Source organism: Gracilinanus agilis, chromosome 4 (assembly GCF_016433145.1).
Source record: "Gracilinanus agilis isolate LMUSP501 chromosome 4, AgileGrace, whole genome shotgun sequence".
NCBI classification, from domain to species: domain Eukaryota; kingdom Metazoa; phylum Chordata; class Mammalia; order Didelphimorphia; family Didelphidae; genus Gracilinanus; species Gracilinanus agilis.
Window position 1 is genome coordinate 82,362,407 of NC_058133.1, and position 19,436 is coordinate 82,381,842.

At 33.2% G+C, this 19,436-nt stretch overlaps 1 protein-coding gene across 1 annotated transcript in view; it reads left to right on the plus strand.

Annotated features, from left to right (window-relative positions):
* Positions 1 to 19,436, plus strand: part of HMCN1 (hemicentin 1) — a 526,219-nt gene that overhangs the window by 132,029 nt on the left and 374,754 nt on the right. Inside the window, exons 3-4 of the mRNA XM_044672125.1 lie at positions 3,390 to 3,548; positions 3,958 to 4,080. Of these exons, the coding sequence (XP_044528060.1) occupies positions 3,390 to 3,548; positions 3,958 to 4,080 (282 nt within the window). The remainder of the gene's footprint in view (positions 1 to 3,389; positions 3,549 to 3,957; positions 4,081 to 19,436) is intronic.

Here is a 19,436-nt window from a genome sequence, read left to right on the forward strand (position 1 = left end):
AGAAAGGGGAAGAGGAAAGAAGGGTACCAAACAGGAGGTGGACATTTCTCTCTCTTTTTCTCTTTCTCTCTGCATATTTATCTATCTATTCTTAATGTCTCCCTCATTAGAATATTAGCTCTTAAGAGCAGGAACCATGTCTCTCCCACTTCTTAATATTCCCCACTTTTTTACCCTGTGCTCAGTATAGTGCCTGGCACGGTTATCCCTTAATTGATGAGTGACCAGCTGCTTTGGGGACTTCTGGGTCCATTTAAATATACAAATCATGATTATCAGACTCACAAAATTTTATTGGTACAAATCATCCCTAAGGTATCTACTCAAGATTTGATTTGATTCTAAAATTAATTCCAGTGGGTGGGTTGATTCTTGGCCATTCAATTCAAGGGCCTTTAATTGGCTCCTGAATCTCCTTGTTGCAATACACACAATTACTTGAACTGCTTTCTCTTTTACTTGCCTTCCTATTGGGTCTGGATTAGGCCAATTCTGGGGTATGGAAGACATTTCGATTTTGTTTCAGTTCTATCATGAGTATCTGCAAAGTTCTGATATTTGGGGTGTAGAGAAATGGTACTGTGAAAAATTGTATGGAGAGTAGTTAATGTCACATTGCAATAGTACACACATATTTTTAGGATGGTTTTAAATAAGTGGTTTTTTCAAAGACTCTATTACTGTACCTTTAGAAAAGGAGATTAGGCATCTTTAGTGGTAGAGGTGGAGAGAGGACTTTATATTTTATTACAACCTAACTCATCACTTTAAAAAATTAACCTGCCTTTTCCTGAGGAAATACTTAAAGTTATAAAATGATTTAGCTTTCTAAGCCTAGAGACATGCTGGGAGACAGTGAGGCAAATAACTTGACCAAGGTCACATAGCCAGCAAGTGTCAGACGTGGTAATTTAACAGCAAACATCAGGAGAGGCAGTGCTTGAACCTAAGTTCTCTAAGGCAGACTCTTTTCTCTTTGTCAGCCTGCCTTTGTCATCATCACTAAAATATGGAGGACTATAACAGAAATAATATTGATCAGATACTTCTTGCCTTCACAAAATCTAGAACTAGAGTTCATGTGATTTCTTTGGCTAGATTTAAGGGGTTTAAGAGTTTAAGCACAGGAAATAAGCAAAAGGGGAGAGGGAAATCCCTGCATTAAGGAACCTTACATTTTAATTAGAGACTAATGGCCCCTTTGAGTCCAAACAAAATAAGTCTAATCCTCTTTTTTCTATGACAGCCCTTCAAATATTTGAGGACAGCTATCATGTCCCCCCCTCCTGTCTCTACATTTTCTATTTCTAGCCTCAACATTCCCTGCTCCATTAGATGCTCCTCACATGGCCTGGACTCAAGGCAATTCATTATACCCAGTGACCTTTGGCAGATGTGACCAAGTTGAAAAGTTTCAAATACAGACTCAATGACAGATGATTTCTGTTATTCAAAGATCAGCCAAACTAAATTCGGAAAGGTTACTTGTCAGAAGGTTGGCCATCAAGAGATGAATTTCTTTGGCCAAAGTAAATTATAAAAACCATTTAGGAAAATTCTGGAGGTAGTTCTGTGTGCAGTGGTCAAAAGAAATATTCATAGTGATGAAATCACAGATTTTCAGAGGAATATTATCCTAAATTTTATAGGATCCCCAGGAATTTTATGGCTTTTGGTTAATGGTTATGGTAAACATGACTCTTAATTGACATATTGTGAAGCTCACTGGAATAAGCCTTCCAGGAGAATTGGACTAAACCAGATCACCTCTTTAAATCCATTTGAGGTGATGATTACTGATCTATAAAGTTACAGAATTTTTGAGCTGCAAGAAGCCTATTCAATATCCTTTATTGGTGGTAAAAAAATCATTAAGCCAGATTTAATTAATAGTCAATCCCCAGTTTCACTGTTGACCTCCCAGAGAAGGGAAATTAATTTGGATTTTTAGAAAATAAGTGAATGGAGGGAAGGAAGACAAAAGGGGAAGTAGAGTAGCTGCTATAAGAAGAAATAGCTTAAGAGAGCTCTGAGCATTTGTTTCCCTAGAATCCAAAGCTAGAAGATACCATAGAGATCCTTTAAGATAGATAAAATGAGGGGACTTCTAAGGTCCCAACCATTTCAAATTTTTTATAATGCTATGAATCTATAATCAAATTGTTTCCTCCTACACCTATTTGAAGTCAACTTCACGAAGTTTATGTAACTTTTTATTGGAGTTGGATGGGAAGTATTTAATTTGGAGCATGAAGTACTTTGTCAAGTGTGGCAGACCTTTGGGGTGGTAGTACTATTTGCTTAGGATTTATTGCAATTTTAGAGTACTTGAGGTCTAGGGAATGAGCCACTGGCATAAAAACTGAGAGAGGAATGCAGAAAAAAATGGAAATATGTCAAAGACAACCACCTATTTCAGAATGGTTTCTTGAGTCAACATTTAGCCCAAGAAAGGTTCTTATGCCCCTTTATATTCTTCATCTTCTCTTCCATATTTCATGTCTTCCACTTAGGACCAGCTAGATGATAGAATAAATGGATTTCTTTAGCTAGCCTAGAATTTTACTACCATTTACAACATTGTTTCTATGAGAAAAATGAATGCCATGTTCCAAAAAGCTGACTTGATATTTTGAAACAAAACCTGCAAAAATGAAATAATATGAATTGAATTTACATTTAAAACATGTTTATATATAGAAATATATACTAATAAAAGGATATACATAACTTTTTAAACAAGTATTTATAATATTATACATTATATCTATCTCTATATTATATGTGGCATAATATATGTTGGATTTTCCTTAGAGCTCAGAAGACAAGGGACATATATTTGCTTTTTCAACTGGGCAATCACTTAACTCTCCAGTTCTAGATATTTCTCTAAGACTATAAATTATGGGGAAGGTGCTAACTGGCATAAGTAGAAGGAGTTTCCCTTTGATCAAAGAGATAACAAGTCTAGTCCATTTCCTATGCAATATATTTTATATGCTATTGTTTATAGCACACACATTATATATACATTGTGTTCATATATAACACATGACAACATACCTAAACACATATACGTATATATGCATATACATGCCAAATACCATAATTAAAATTCATATCCTGTCAATGAAAGTTTCTATTTCTAAGTATAACACTCATATATAGAAACATTTAATTACTTCTAGGATGACAATCAGTATAGGCATTCTTGGGCACATCAACTAGTATTTTGTAGTTTATTCATAATTTTTTTCTTGCAAAATGAGTAATTGGATAGGACTTACCCAGAAGACAATAAAGAGAACCTTACTCATTAGAAGAATCCCAATATAATTGATAATGCCTTTTTTAATTAATGAAATGATTTTTTTTTTGCTTTTGAACAGGGAGGTGGTGATTGTCCTGAAATGAGCATTGGGGCCATCAAAATTGCCCTGGAAATTTCTCTCCCTGGATCTTTTATATATGTATTTACTGATGCACGGTCCAAAGATTATCGGCTAACTCATGAAGTATTGCAACTTATCCAACAGAAGCAGTCACAAGTAAGTAGAAATTCACCCCAAGACTTTTCTATGTGACCAGAGTGCTAAGAAGCCCTGGAGATGATTTCTGAAATCTAGCTACTTTTTGTGAAAATTATATTATTTGTATAAATTGGTAACAATACATCTCTTCAAACATCTCTATATAATAGCTCATGTACAAATCTTTATAGATATACATTTAATCTTCATGTGTTTGGGGATTTATTTTGGAGAAGGGAGAGATTGGATTTTGACCTGTAACTTCATGGTTTTGGAATTTTCTGGGGTGGAAACTCTTTGAATAGCTTCAGATACATAATTAGTCCATAATTTACATTCTCAGAAAGTTATCTTTCTTTGCCCTTGCCCTTTATTATCCATAAAATTGGGTTTAAAATACTTAATCTAAGAATTATTTGGATTACAGGTGGTGTTTGTGCTGACAGGAGACTGTGATGACAGAGGTCATATTGGTTATAAAGTCTATGAAGAGATTGCCTCTACAAGCTCCGGTCAAATTTTCCACTTGGATAAAAAACAAGTCAATGAGGTAAAGTTTGTATGGTTTTTTGGATAACTATATCAGAATGGAGAAATAAGGAATTCGGAATTTTCAGCCATCTTGGCTAAATAATACTGACAATCATTCACCTGATTGATAAAATCTACTTGATAGAATCATTGTTTATCCAACCACATGTCCATGTGATCAAGGTGGATGATCATGGATTAAACTTTACTGACTAAATTGATGTTGTTTTAATATATTTATATTCTGAATTATTTTGAATTATTTCTGAATTATTTTCTGTGTAAGGACTAATGCATTTAGGTTTAAATATAGACTTGTCTAAAGAAAAAATGGAATTGATGATAATTCTTTTTTCCCCTGGGTTTGGTAAAAGAGTTCAGTTAACACTGGCTGACACTGCTTTTTGGTTACTTGTCAAATGTTTATGAGACAAAGAGGGATATAGGGCAGTGGCACCAAACTCAAAAAGAAATGGAGCATAAAGATACCCGTGTGCCCATTTCATAGAGAAAACATATTAGATTTATCTATATTTTCTCACATTTGCATTTATTTTGTTAAATATTTCCCAATTACATTTTAACTCGACACCTCTGATGGGCATTTATGGAAAGACATGGACAAAAATTTCTCAGAATGAATAGTTGTAGAAGTGTCAAAATCTCTAACAATATAGAGAGTAGCCTTATCAATAGATCATGGATCCATCTAACTATTATTGGCAATGGAGAACATAAACTTTATATAGGAATTCTTTTGGCCAAAGATATCTAGTAGACTGAATTTATTTGTGTTCATTAAAATTACTTTTTAATTATACATAATTCTGTATTAAAAAACAGGACTGTGATATAATTGTAAGGACTTCTGAAAAATCTATCATAAAAGATTTGATTTCATAAGATGATAATTGTCTATAAGATGTGAAGAGTTTATAAAATGATAATCATTTCCTTTTGATAACCACTTGAGGATTTATTTTTTATCTCTTAAGTGACTGGTTACAAATTCATTTATATAACCTTGATGTGTTATAAAAATAATATAATTTAAAAGTTGAACTCTGATGGAGACTTTAAACTCATTTCTTAACTGATAAATGGAGTAAAGAATTTTTATTTCCCATGAGAATGACATTCATAGTGAATATGGCATTTATAATATCACAAACTGAAGATTATTGCCTTCATTGTACATGAATCATGTTATTATTTCATTATTTCAACATAGTTCTGATTTTATCTTTCTCTGTTAGCAGAGGTTGCAGTCCTGTCACATCTTAATTGAATATCAGAGTGACTAGGGTTCCCTCTCCCCGTGCCCCCCCAAAAAAGGACAGGGGTGCAGAAGACTTGTGGCTATCCTTTTTTCTTCTGAATTTTTTTCTCATTTTAACTGGGCTTGTCCCAAGACTAGCCAAGTGAAGACAAGAGTCACACATTCCATCAGTGGACCAATATTTTAAGGCTTTCTGGCTTAGAAGACCTGATTAGGAATTGTGTTCCATTAGTGTAGCCTTTGAGAACTTTCAAAGGAGTTCTTAACTTTCTTTTGGAGCCATGGACTCTTTGGCTGTCAGGTGTGCTGATAAGCCCTTTCTTAGAATGAAACAAAATACAAAAGATTACAAGGAAAAACATTCAAATAAACATGAAACTCTTTCACATACAAGTTCAAGGATCTCCTTCAATTTATCCATGGATGCTATTTAAGAACTCTTATTCTAAAAGGAAATAAAAGAGATCAACCCAATTTTTGGTATCAAGGGAATTCCAAGTAAGAACAAAGAGAGTTGTATTGCATATATATTAGGTAGAAAGTTAACAGAACTCTGGAAAAAATGAAGTAACTTATGGTCTCCCAACATATCTGTTAAAAAAATCTGCAAATAAAAGGTCCATCAACTACAAGATTTGATTTCATTGCTGTCAGGATTGATGTTAGAAAAACAATGATGTTTGATGGAGTATGAATTTGGCACAGCTTGAAACTGTACTGATTAATCTGTCACTGGTGTTTTAAATAATATGTCTAGCTCGTTCTTGCTATTTTGGGTACAAATCACTCCTGGCTAAATATTCAGACGGGACTTTCTCTTTTTTTGGCTTACAGAGACTTCCTCTGAAGCCCCTTTTTGTAATGATATGTTTTTTTAAAAGTAAATATCGTTTTATTTGTCAATATTCCTCCTAGCCCTACACCAGAGGATATTTGAAAAAACATGACCCTATCATTGACCTTGAAAATAAGTAGAAACGGGTGTTTCCTTTGGAATGTGAAAACGTGTCAGAGGAGACTATAATGTTATAAAAATCTACAGCAAATCTGTGAAAACAAAGTATGTTTTTACTTCCCCCACCTCCTTTAAGATTACCTGTTAAATGTCACAATAAGAAGTAAAGACTCCAATAACACTATGTTAATATATTTTATTTACATTTACATGTACACAGATCACATGTATAAATATATTAGCATTCCTTTATGTCAATAGTCAGTCATGGAAGCCAATAGAAACATAATAAGCTCACTAGGGAATAGGTCTGTATTAATTTCTTCAAAGGGTATAGACATATTTGTCTATGTAAAGGAACACATTGAACATAAACATACACAAATTTACAGGTGTATATGTATGTGTATGTATATATGTATATATAATATGCTTGTTGTGTGGTCAGCGAAATAAGATTGAGAGATAAGATGGACACATGAATTTTTCTCACAAACAACTGATGTAGGAAACAAGAGAAGATATAATTTTAAAGAAAAGTTATCTACCCTAAATATACTGATGAAGCAAATATTCTGGTTATCATATTTTCAGAAACTATAGAAGACTATATTACTATTACTATTACTCTAGTACTATTACTATTACTATTACTCTAGTAATAATGGAATTATAGTAAAAAGAAAAATGATAGATTCCATAGAACCCAATTTTCACACACTCAGAAATGTGATTCTAGACAAATAAAAAGGTCAAAGAAGAAAAACTGTAAGAGATAATTTAGTCACATGCCAAGGATCTCCACTTGTAATGATTTAGGTTTACAAAGGAAATATGAGAAAGGAAAAATATATTTTATATATACAAATATATATATACACACAAAAAACAGCATCCTGTAAAGATGATATTGATCAATATAGAAAAAATTGATGAATAAATCAATTACTTCCAGTAGATGCCTATTCAGAAAACCAGAGAAATATAGAAGACAAATGAAACCCAACCTATAATCAATTTTTAGCAACTTGAAGGGGATAGATGATGACAGAATCTTTACATCATGAAAGGTATAGAAAAGAAAGTCAAATTTATGTCCCAGATATTTTGTTTTAATGAAAGAACAATAAAATAATCTAAAAGAAAAGGAGAAGGAAGAGGAACTTATCATTTATTATACCTGGAGAACCAATGGGAAAATGGAGGTGGGGGAGTTAGAAGGATTGAAGATCTCTTGTACTTTAACCTTAGTTGAACTGAGCAAAGGGATGGAAAGTATCAAGTAGCTATAACAAATTAAACGGGGAAGTGGGCTAGAACAGGGACAAAAGATAGTAGTGTTGTGTAGCATTTGGGACAAAATAGTTGCAGGCAAAATAAATTTCAGCTAGAGGGTTCATTATGAAAGTGAAAGGAGAGGCAGAAATGTCAAGATGCTGTGACCTGGGACTGGATTAGATAAAGGAAAGAATAGTATTAGGATCAGACTATTCCATTTATAGTTTACCAGAACTGATTTTGTTCCTTCTTCTTCTTTTTCCCTTTTAAAGACAAGAGTCAAGGACACAGGATGGAATTATAGGACGAAGATGGGAATAATAGAATTATTGAGGGAAAACAAACCTAAAAATCATTACCCTGAGTGTGAATGGGATGTACTTATCCACAAAAGAAAGGACAGAATTTCATTAAAAACAAAACAAAACGAAAAACAATATGATCTCAACTCCTTCTTAGTCATTCATCAAGTATGAGACAATGTATAGAGATTATTCTCATAAGTTTTTTTGTAAAGATGAGAAATTAGTCATATGTTATTTTTTTTCAACAAATATCTGATTCCCACCCCACCCCCAATCTAAGAATATGGTATCTTCCTTGCTTTCCGATATTTTGAAAATTAAACCCACTATATGTTCATATTTATATCATCTCCTACAAAGTTCTCTTCTCTATACTGGATCTCATGCAGCTGTTCTTCCTATCTTTATTTTCTTTGTCATCATTTCCGAGTCCTCATATTGGAAACTGTGACCAAGAATCCAAATATAGTGTCTTCAGTGTCATCAAAGGAGAAAATTGTTTCTTTTGGAAATTTTTAAGAGGATTTTTTTTCTTGTTTCTTCCTGTTAACCTACTTCTAGTTTCATCCTTAAATGTCTTCAACCTGTTCTGACCTAATAGTGTCTCATGTCAAGTTTCTATAAACTTGTTTTACCTTCCAGTAATTCTTACTTTTTTATGAGTCTAAGTTGCTCATAATCTTCCACCATCCTTTTGTGAAAGAATTTATAAGCAAGTTTGTATTATAAACCAGTATTGCTCTTGGCTGCAACAGCATGATACTTGGCAAAATGATCAAGTATTTGCTGGAAGTTTCTAGTCTCTTTTGGCCACCTCTTTGTGTTGATTGATTTGTATTGGTTAAACTTCCTTAGGAAATGGTGAAAATCTATTCTTTTATCTATATTCCCCCTTTCTGAGGCATCATTAACTTGTTTGAATAGGTCAGGTTAATCTTTCTTAGGGTAAGAATGTTTTAATTGTGTCCCCATCTTCTAATTTTTTTCTAATTTGTTATTGCATTGTATCCTTGAGATAACAATTTGATGGTCTGATTGTTCAGAAATTATTCATAAAAATCAATCATTTTTTCTTTTAAGACAATATTAATTAAAATTTTGTAACATTATGTAGTGCTCACAATATCCAGTGTCTCCTTATTCTCTTTTTAAAGAAAATATTCAGAATACATAGATATGAAGCTCTCTGTAACCTACACATCTTTGGTTTCTTTTATTTATTAATTCTGATCCTCGTCACATTGAATAAAAATAAATATTAAATTCTTACTATGTACAAAGTACTCTGCTAAATTCCAGTTTTAAGTTAAAAAAGGAAGACAAGCCTTTCTCACAAGGAACTCATTTTCTAATAGGAGGAGATAACAATTAACCTATATTTCAACTCTTAAGTCAGATAAAAATGCCATTGATTCTCAGGGTGCAGCAGCCCAAGGCATATGATAATTTATCTTCTTTACTGGCTTTTTTTGTGAATAAAATCATATCCATTTCTGATTCTGAAGCATTTGAAAGTGCTTAAGATTTTGGTGGAAAGAATTTTCTTTTCTGGATCCAATTGCTTAAATAGTAGTGACTATTTAAGCAATTGGAACTATAGATCAAATGAAGCAATATCTGTAAAGCCCTGTAAAAGTATAAAATGTTATAGAAATGACTGTTATTAAATGTTATCTATCTCTGAAGCATCCAAAAGAGCTGTTGCCAGGTTGCATCTTCCCATGGATTGCTTTCCTGAATGTCTGTCCTATAGATGTACAAGTTGGGCTGATGGCTTGGAGGGCTCTTCTATTCCTGGCCATTTTGGTGGTAGTTTGCCAGTGGTTGTTGTTGGTATTGATATAGATGGTGGCTCTTCTCTACAAGAGGTACTTCTTTCCATGATAATGATTTCTGGGGTTGGCCTCAGCAGAATCTGAGGTTACTTCTATTAGGATATGGCTTTGTGGCTATCAGAAACACAGATCACAACTTTCCATTCTATATCAAGATGGTAAAAGGTATTTTAAGATAGGTGAAAAATTTTGGTTAATAATGTTGATAGAAATAATTTTACCAAGTCTGTTATTGAGTGATTATTCCTAAAACTAAAGAAGTTTTACTCCTAAGAGCTCCTTTAAAAATATTTGTGAGTGGTAAAGTCCAGTTGATAATTTACATTTAAAAATATAAAGACTGGAAGATTATGTTATCTTATGAAATGGCAACTTTTAATTTTCTCAGATATACCAAATTTAAAAATGACATTTATATGTCAGATCATAGAGCTTTGGAATTTTTTTGCCTTTTCTGCCTTTGGTTAGTTATTATTACAAATGTCTTGGAAGTTCACTTTTTGATAATCTAAAATGGAAGAGAAATAGTTAATGGTTGAAGGGAAGTTTTTGTTTCAGAGATTTTCTTGTGACTCACAATAAACAAATGGAAACAGTCTTTGTTCCATGCATTTTCCAGGTTTCTTTAAACATTCCTCAAATGACCTGACTGCAGTGAGGTTAGAAAAGCAAAATCTTTGGAGAGATGGTATAAGCCACTTCTGAGTCTCTCTATGTAATTTAGGCCAATATTTGACTATGTTACAAACACTGAAAATTTCATTTCTTTTTTTTCAAAACTTCTTTGTTTTTTCTTTCTTTTTGCTGAGGATCCCAGAGGAAAAATATACTTCAAAGTCACTGGTGAGAGGGGATAAAGAAAGGTCTTTCGGAAGTTGTTGATTATATTTTTTAAAAGTTATAAACAAACAACTTACTTTAGGACATATGGAAGCTGGTTCATCCCATCAACTTTGCCTTCCAGATATGATATTGAAAATCTTAGTATGCTTTCGTTTAATCTAAATTTTGGTATTATCTATATTTGGGGAGCCAAATGGCTTAAGGAATCAAAGACCACAGTTTTTGAAAATGTGAGCTTTGTTTATAACTCTAGCTTATTTGTAAATTTATTTATAAAATTAACAGTAGATACCATTTTAGCTTTTTCAGATAATATACTGGACTTGCTATAGAGACATATAAACTTAGGTTTCATGCTGCAGAACCATATTTTAGATTAAACATCTTTTCCTTCTTTCATTTCAGTTCCACATGAATTGAAGCCAAAATAGACATAGTCTTACACTGAATTATCCATTAGAGTGATTCGTGTTATAAGAAGGCTCCAGAATAATAATATCTTGTGTTTGTTTAGTGATTTTCTCAGTTTTCATAGTACTTTTGTCCTCACAAAAATCCATTATTCAATTCATTATTCAACATTTGCAGAGAGCTTAATATATGCCCCACTGTTTTAGATACTGAATTCAATTTAGTTCAACAAATATTTAAGTGTTTATTGTGTGAACAAGGTCCCAGGATAAGCTGAGGATTCAAAGACAAAATAAAATATTGTTTTTGCCCTCAAGGAGCTTATCTTGCCTTTTAGTCTTGAATAGTGGTGCACTCCTTTAAAAAAAACAATAAAACAAAATGCAGTAAAAATAAAAAAATGCAAAATTGTTAAATGAAAGAAATATATTTATATTAAGAAAATATTTTAATTTTATGAAAGAATTAATAACTGAGTTTCCCAAAATAGAACAGCACAGACGGAATTGACTTTTAAGTCCACCTATGTTCTAAACCAATTCAGTTTAGTGGTGCAGCGGATTGAGTGCTAGGTCTGAAGTTAGGATATTCATCCTTAAATGCATCCTTAGACACATAATTGTTATGTGTCCGGGGCAAGTCACTTAGCCCTTTGTGCCTCAGTTTCCTCATCTATAAAATGAGCTGGAGAAAGAAATGGCAAACCACTCCCATATGTATCTCAGCCAAAAAAAAAAACCCAAAAGGGATAACAGAGAATTGGAAACAAAAAATAACAGCGACAAGTTAAAAAATACCCAAAACATGAATACATAGGTCAATAAATGAGTAAACATTTATTAAGTACATACTATATTCCAGGCACTTGGCTAAGGGGCAAAACATGGTCCCTGTCCCCAAGAAAAACATTGCAAACATATACAAAACAGCTGTACATAGGATTTATATGAAATAATTGAAAGAGAGATTAAGAGGGTTTGAGAAAGCCTTCTTATAGAAGACGGGAGCTTAGTTGGGATTTGGACACTAGGGAAGCTTGTAGGTGGAGATATTATAGGCATGAAGGACAACCAGAGAAAATGCCTGGAGTTAAGAGATGGAGTGGAGTAATAATTATTTTTTTTCCAAATCTGCATTCTTTGCCTTCAATCTCCCAACACCCCTAATCTAGAATGCAAGAAAAAGCAAAACGAAAACCTGCATTGGGCATATTTCACAGATCCCCGTACTCTGCCAAAAAAAAGTTTCCTTCTGTACTATCAGGAAGTAGATATCATATTTAATTTTCAGTCCTTTGGATTTGTGAGTGTTCACTGTGTTGGTTAGAGTTGCTAAGTCTAAGGTTATTTGTATGTATGATATTGTGGTTCTGCTCACTTCATTTTGCATCACTTAATACAAGTTTACTTAAGTTTCTCAGAAACAATCCCTTTTATCATTTCTTACAGCACGATACCATTCTTGATACCTGTACTGTAATTTATTTAGCCATTTCCCAACTGATGGACTCCTTCTCAATTTACAAATCTTTGCCATCACAAAAGAGGTAAATTTGTTCATACAGAAGGACACTTTTCCTCTTTCTTTTGATCTCTTTGGGATATAGACCTTACAGTGGAATCACTGGGTCAAAGAGTAAGCACAGTTTAATAGTCTTTTTTAGCATAGTTCCATATTGCTTATGCAGAATGACAGTACCTGTTCACAGTTCTACTAGTGGTACCTTATATTTGTTTCTCATAGCTTATCCAGTATTTGTCATTTTCTTATTTTTTGTTAACTTTATAAATCTGATGAGTATGAGATGGAACCTTAGAAATGTTTTAATTTGCATTTATCTAATTATTAGTTATTTAAAGCATTTTCCATATGGTTAGTGATAGCTTGGACTTCTGTCTCTGAAAACTCTATTCATATTGCTTGACCTTTTTTCAATTGGGGAAAAGTTGATTATTTTTACCAAAATCTGATTCACAGACAGGATGTTAGGAACATATTAGTTGTTCAATATGAGGCTTTCTACAATTTAGCATGCAGTGTCCCACTATTCTGATGAGTTTAAGTTGCTACAAAACTTATGGAACATCAGCTATGTAAATTCAACATCTATAATTATCTGAATCTAGACTGCACAATAAATTTTGTATTTAAGCAGTTCTACTTTCTGGAGAGTAACAAAATTTGAATAGAGTAAAAGCCTCTGTCTGGGATTACATAGCCCTAACAATTATCTAGTAAATATTATATTTTATTAAACCATTACTTTCCATCTTAGAATCAATACTGTGTAGTGGTACCAAAATAGAAGAGTGGTAAGGGTTAGGCAGTGGTAATTAATTAATTTGCCCATGGCCACACAGCTAGGAAGCATCTGAGATCAAATTTGAACCTAAGTCCTCCTATCCCTATGCTTGACAAATGTTTAAAAAACCCAGGTGACTTTATAACAACTTATCTTATAAGTTTTACATAGACAGTTTGAGGAAATAAAAAATGAGATTTTTTGTGCCACTCTGGATAATCTGTAAAGAATTATGAGATTCCAAATTGATCCTAAAAAGTATTTTTTAAAATACATTTTTGTTACTCTTATTTTATATCACATACATTTTCCAATATGTCCCCTTCCTTTCTTTTCCCTCTCAGAAGTTCTTATAACAAAAAGAAAAAAAAATTAGCACATATGGAAGGAAGCCAGATAATATAGTCAGTTTTCCTTACCCACAGCCTCCTACCTCATCAAAGGAGGTGTCTTTTTGTTCCTTTTCTTTTGGTCCTTGGTGGATCATTATAATATCAAAACATGATTCAGCTCTGATTGTTTTGTTGATTTTCTTTTTACATTGTTGTCAGCATTTTATGTATTGTTTTCTGGTTCTTCTTATTATACTTTGCATCAGTTGAAGGAAAATTTTACCATGCTTTAAAATTGCATATTAAAAAGATTTTAATATGAACATTAGTGAATCATAAAGACTTGTGAATTTAGCAAAGCAAAAAATATAATAGCCACCAATAAATAAGCATTTCTTAAGTACCTATTATGTCAGCCACTCTGCTAACTGCTGGGAATTCAATGACAACAATAAAATACTCTTGCTTTAAAGGATATTATTTTCTCTTAGAAAATTTTTTAATTATTTTTTTTATTTTGAATATTTTCTCCTAGTTACATATTCCATGTTCTTTCCCTCTTCCCAATACCCCCAACCCCTCCTTAGCTGACGCACAATTCCACTGGGTTTTACATGTATCATTGATCAAGACCTAATTCCATATTATTGATAGTTGGACTAGAGTTATCATTTAGTGTCCACATCCCCAATAATATCCCCAACAGCCCATGTGTTCAAGTAGTTTATTTTTCTTCTGTTTCTCCTCCCACAGTTCTTCCTCTGAATGTGGCTAGTTTTCTTTCTCATAAGTCCCTCAGTCTCTTAGAAATTATATGTCTTACCTACTCTGCCTCCTGCCCCCTGTCCCCTGCCTACTACTTCAGATTCCAGATACCTTCTTGTTTCATAGCCACTCAAAGTCATCACCTCACACTAAGCTGTGGTCCCTTCCTTCCTATTCATTCTGTAAAACTGCTCTCTGTTGGGTGTCTCTGCTTCCTTATGTCAGATTTTACTGGCTTCTTCTTCTTCTTAGTAAGAAGAGTAGGCTTTTTATTTATGGGTCTAGGATCAGATTAAGCTCTTTTGTGATTATATACCCCAGTCAGTTAGCTTAGAGAAGCCCCTATTATTCTTAAATCTTTACTTTGAACCCCTTTCCACCAATGACTTGTGAACTTCTTAATCTAAACTCTTCTTCCAGTTTTGGTCTGATTTTCCTTTGAATTCTGTTATCCCTGAGTCAGGTGTGTATGTGTGTCATCTTCAAATAATCCTGAGGATTCTATTTTGTAAAACACAAAAACAACTGAATAGAGATGAACAGGGGGAAAGTCTCCCCAGCTTCCATGACAGCTTCCAACCAGACTTAAATAGGACAAGACTGAAAAATGGACAAGTAAGTCTAGTAGAGTTAACATTCGACCTATTTCTCACCAGAAAGCAAAATAACTGTAAAAATTATATATAGATACTCTGTCCAGCTGAATTCCTGTGTACTTATTAGAACCATTTTGTGGTTAGAGAAGCAGAACAGCTCTCTAATAGGTATCTTATTTGAGGGTTATACAGTGATAAAAGGAAGACACTGACATAAGTTCATTTAATTATAGTCAGATTTCTTTTTTCTACTAGCCAACATGTTTTTTTTGCCTTTGGCCCTAAGGTGTCTTTTGCAAAAGGTGTGTTTTTAAAACTCAAATGAACACCTGAAGTATATTAATGAAAAGATGAAGCCAATGCCAGGAAAGGAACAATGAAGGAAACTACTTATTTCTGTGACTGAGAAAAGATTTTTAAAAGGTGACCATTCAAAAGTGATAAAAACATTTGGCTATGGATAGTATTGAGAGTTAATTAAGAGTATGGAAGAAAAGATTTGTCAAAGGATACTCTCAAAGTTCAGTCATTACAATATATATTTAGCTACAAAGATGCATTAAATTGTTAAAAGAAAATCCTCATTAGGGCTTTGCCATGGTCAATCAAAAGTGAACTTGGGATATACAACAAAAGAAGTTTATTGCCACCCGAAGGGATCAGGTAATTGTAGCAGGGCTGGCCAAATTCCAATTTTGAGCAGCTTTTATTAGAGTAAATAGGAGTAAAACAGTTTACATGCAAAGGTATTACAATCCTGATTAGTAGATCTTTCAGTGAGAAGGTGGGTTTAGTGTCTTGGCTCCTCTACATTATGGAATCCTTTGCAGATGGCATTAGCCCTTCAGGTTATGGGAGTAGTCTGCAGGAAATTGAGGCTTGCCCACTAATAGCCAAATACCAAGATCATTCAGATTGATTGCCCTAATGGCTGACTTTGTACATTATTAGATGGATGCTGTTGATCTACATCTCTTTATTATCTGAAATTGACCTTAGGGTAGAACTGTAATTATTAGAAGATAATCAGGGTTTTACTCATGACACTAAAGATCCTAAACATTTAACACCTATTACTCCAGGAGCACTGAAACAACTAAACCCAATTAGCACATAATTAGCAAGAATTATTAGATAAAGTTGGACTGCGTTAAATAGCTCTCATTGTTAATGAAACCTTTCTGTGAGTCATTATAGTGACTAATTACCTATCACACTAAATTGAATCTGTCTTAATTACTTATATATTATTTTTCACATCATGAATTACATAGCTGAATTGAGGGTTCTTTTGTGTTGCTTCCCTCAGGCATCAAAATTCTTAATTCTGTGTGCTCCTTTAAGAAATTCTCATCTAGTTATTGTACAATCCTGCCTGGCTCTTTGAGACGACAGTTGCGGTTTTCTTGACAAAGATCCTGGAGTGGTTTGCCATTTCCTTCTCTGGGTCATTTTACAGAAGAAGAAACAGAGGCAGAGTGAGGTGATTTATCCAGGGTCACATAGCTAGTAACTTTCTGAGGCTGAATTTAAAGACAGGAAGATTCATCTGACTTCAAGAACAGGGTTCTATCCATTGGGCTACCTAGATCCCCTTAATCTAGTCTAATCTCCCATTTAACAAATGAGATGACTGAGTTAAATATTAAAAGGTGAAAATTTTTGCCTAAGGTCATAAATTGTGGTTGAACTTGGATTATAGCTGTGGTCTAGCAATTCCCAGGAAAGTATTAGTTCCACCAAAGCATGTTGTCTAGACCTTAAGAATTCTGGAGTTGCAGCAGATGATCTGAGGTCCCTCAGATGCTCGGGTCTCCTAATCCTACAAACCTTAGTTAGAGAGAACATTTGCATGTTATGTAGTGGCCAGCTTCAAAAAGACCTCTATCACCTATTGTTGGCAGCCTTGTGGACTTTGCTATTGACCATATTCTCCCTATAGAATTCTTTCCGTCCTATGTTCAAGGAGAAACATTCTGTTAGCACAAACTATAATCGAGACTCAGATTTTAGGAAATCAGTAAAAAGCGATTTCACAGAACTTACATGGACTCCATTGATCCCATTTGTTATAACCACTTCAGTAGTTCTCAGTGGGCAAAATTTGTGATGTTAGTTTGGTACTCATTTTATCATGTGGACTATAGACATCTAAATATTACTCTAATTTAGTCTAGCATATTTAAAAAAAACAACCTTTGAATAAAAATGCTACGTTATTTTAAAAAATGTCCCAAGGAAAGAAGTACTGGGGAACAGAAAAGGCAGACAGTCAGTGAATTTGGATCAATATATTTTCCCTATTGGTTAATAAATGGCTTTTGTGGATGGTGTACAGTGCATTACTACAGTAAATAAAATCTGAAGAAGCAATATCCTGACTTATATTTCTCAGGAATCTTTGTTGTTGTTTTTCCAATGGGCGCTCTCCCGTTTTTTTAAAAATAGAAACATGGAACGAAGATGAGATACTAAAATTCATCACTCCAGACAAATCTCAATTTTATTATAAAAGCAAGTCTACAGCACTTAACAGAGCTGAGCTCGTGCTCAGATGGTTTTTCCAATGTAAACCCAAGATGAGTGAGCCAATTTTTACAAAATAAAAAGCAATTTGTACCTTTGCCCAAAACTTAAACTGAATATTTTTGCAGCTTCAAAAATATTTGGATAAGTCTTTTAGTATTTTTTCATTTTACTCCTGATACTTCCTGTTTCAAATGGGGCCTAAAAGTTAAGAGTCCAATTTCCCTAGAGAAATCATTCTCACAGGAATTTTAACCCAAGTAGAGGCAGAAAAGGTTGGCAATATTAATGAAGTCCATTTCATTTGAGACTGAAGGCAAAGTGGATCTAATATTTCCCAGGAGATTCAGGCAACTATTAAAATGTTTATTTTGTTCTCTATAATCTCAGATTCCTTTTTTTTTTAAAGAGTAAGAGACATTATAAGGAGACTTTTTTAATAGGATATGCAGATTATTTTATCTTATGTAGGATATTTTTCATAGACATATTCATATTTTATATTCAATCTTTGTCCATATCAGGACTGAATCCTGACAGGCATGGACTCGATAGCACTAAATGGCAAAGGAGCAAGAAAAGCTCACTATGCAAGTGGGATGGACAATTCACAACTTCACGATTTATACTTTGTTCCACTCAATTTCCCACAAACCAATTGCTCCTTTACCTAAAGAAGTTACACTTTGATTATGTAAGTCTTTAGCTACTACCATTAGCAAATAAGGTTATTTGAAATTAATGTCTTCCACTGAATACATTTACAGGACTAATCAGCATAACATTGCATAGAATATGAAGGCAAAGTGGCAGTTTATTTACAGAAAGAAATTTATAGAATTTAAAGAAAGTATAAATCAGCATAATTATTGAATTGTTATTCTCTGCTATGATTGTAGGCTGTCAGCTTTGGTCATCTGTAAAAATGAGCATTTATTATTTGTACCTCTATACAATGAAAAAATTAAAAAAAATTCAAGTACATTAAATGACAAGTACAAAAATAATAATTACTCAATATTTAGGAAAGGTAATCTGATAATTGTTTTTTTTTTTGAAAAAGGGACTTGAAATTATTTTCTTCTCAATGAAAAAAATTAAGCATAATTAAATATCATGAAACAAATGGCTGGAATTATTCTACCTCTAAAATCCTGATTTCTGACATTCTTTTTTTGAAAATAATCTCTAGTCCTCCCCTTCTTTCTCCAAGCTTGTTTTTTAGTCTCAGTTTGAACTTCAATTCCATTATATCTCTATTTTTCTAGTTCTGGCCTCATTTAATGTACTGTAATCCATACTTCAGTGCAACATCCCTTTGGTTTTGGATCTACCAACCTCCACGTTTGTTTAACTGCCAAATCTATCTGCCCTAGATTCTAAGAAACTAAATTCTACTGGAGAAAAACATAATGTTAATCCACTATTAATTTTTGTTAATTTCAAGTTATCCTTCATTGGTGTACAGCAAATATTTTATTCATCTTTTATCAAGTTTATATCATGTTCAAATTGTTTTCCTTCTTAATGCAGTACCATTTTAAAATTTAAAGGGGAAGGAGTGAAAGTTAGATATAGTAAGAAGAAAGCTTATTTCCCAACCTTTTTCTTAATTTATGTTTTCATTAGCAATAATTGAAAAGGATAATATACTGTCAGGGAAGTTATTGACTTATTCTTTTTAAAACATTACCTTCTATCTTAGTATCAATTCTAAGACAGAAGAGCAGCAAGGATTAGGAATTTGGGGTCAAGCAACTTTCCCAGAGTCACACTGCTAGAGAGTACTTGAAATACATTTGAACCCAGGTCCTCCCAACTCCAAGTTTAATTCTCTATCCACTGTGCCACCTAGTTGTAATGACTTTTTTTCTTAATCAGAATCTGAGCTTCCTGAAAGTCATAGCTTTCAAAAAAACCTTAGGTATTTGGAAATAGTATCCAACTC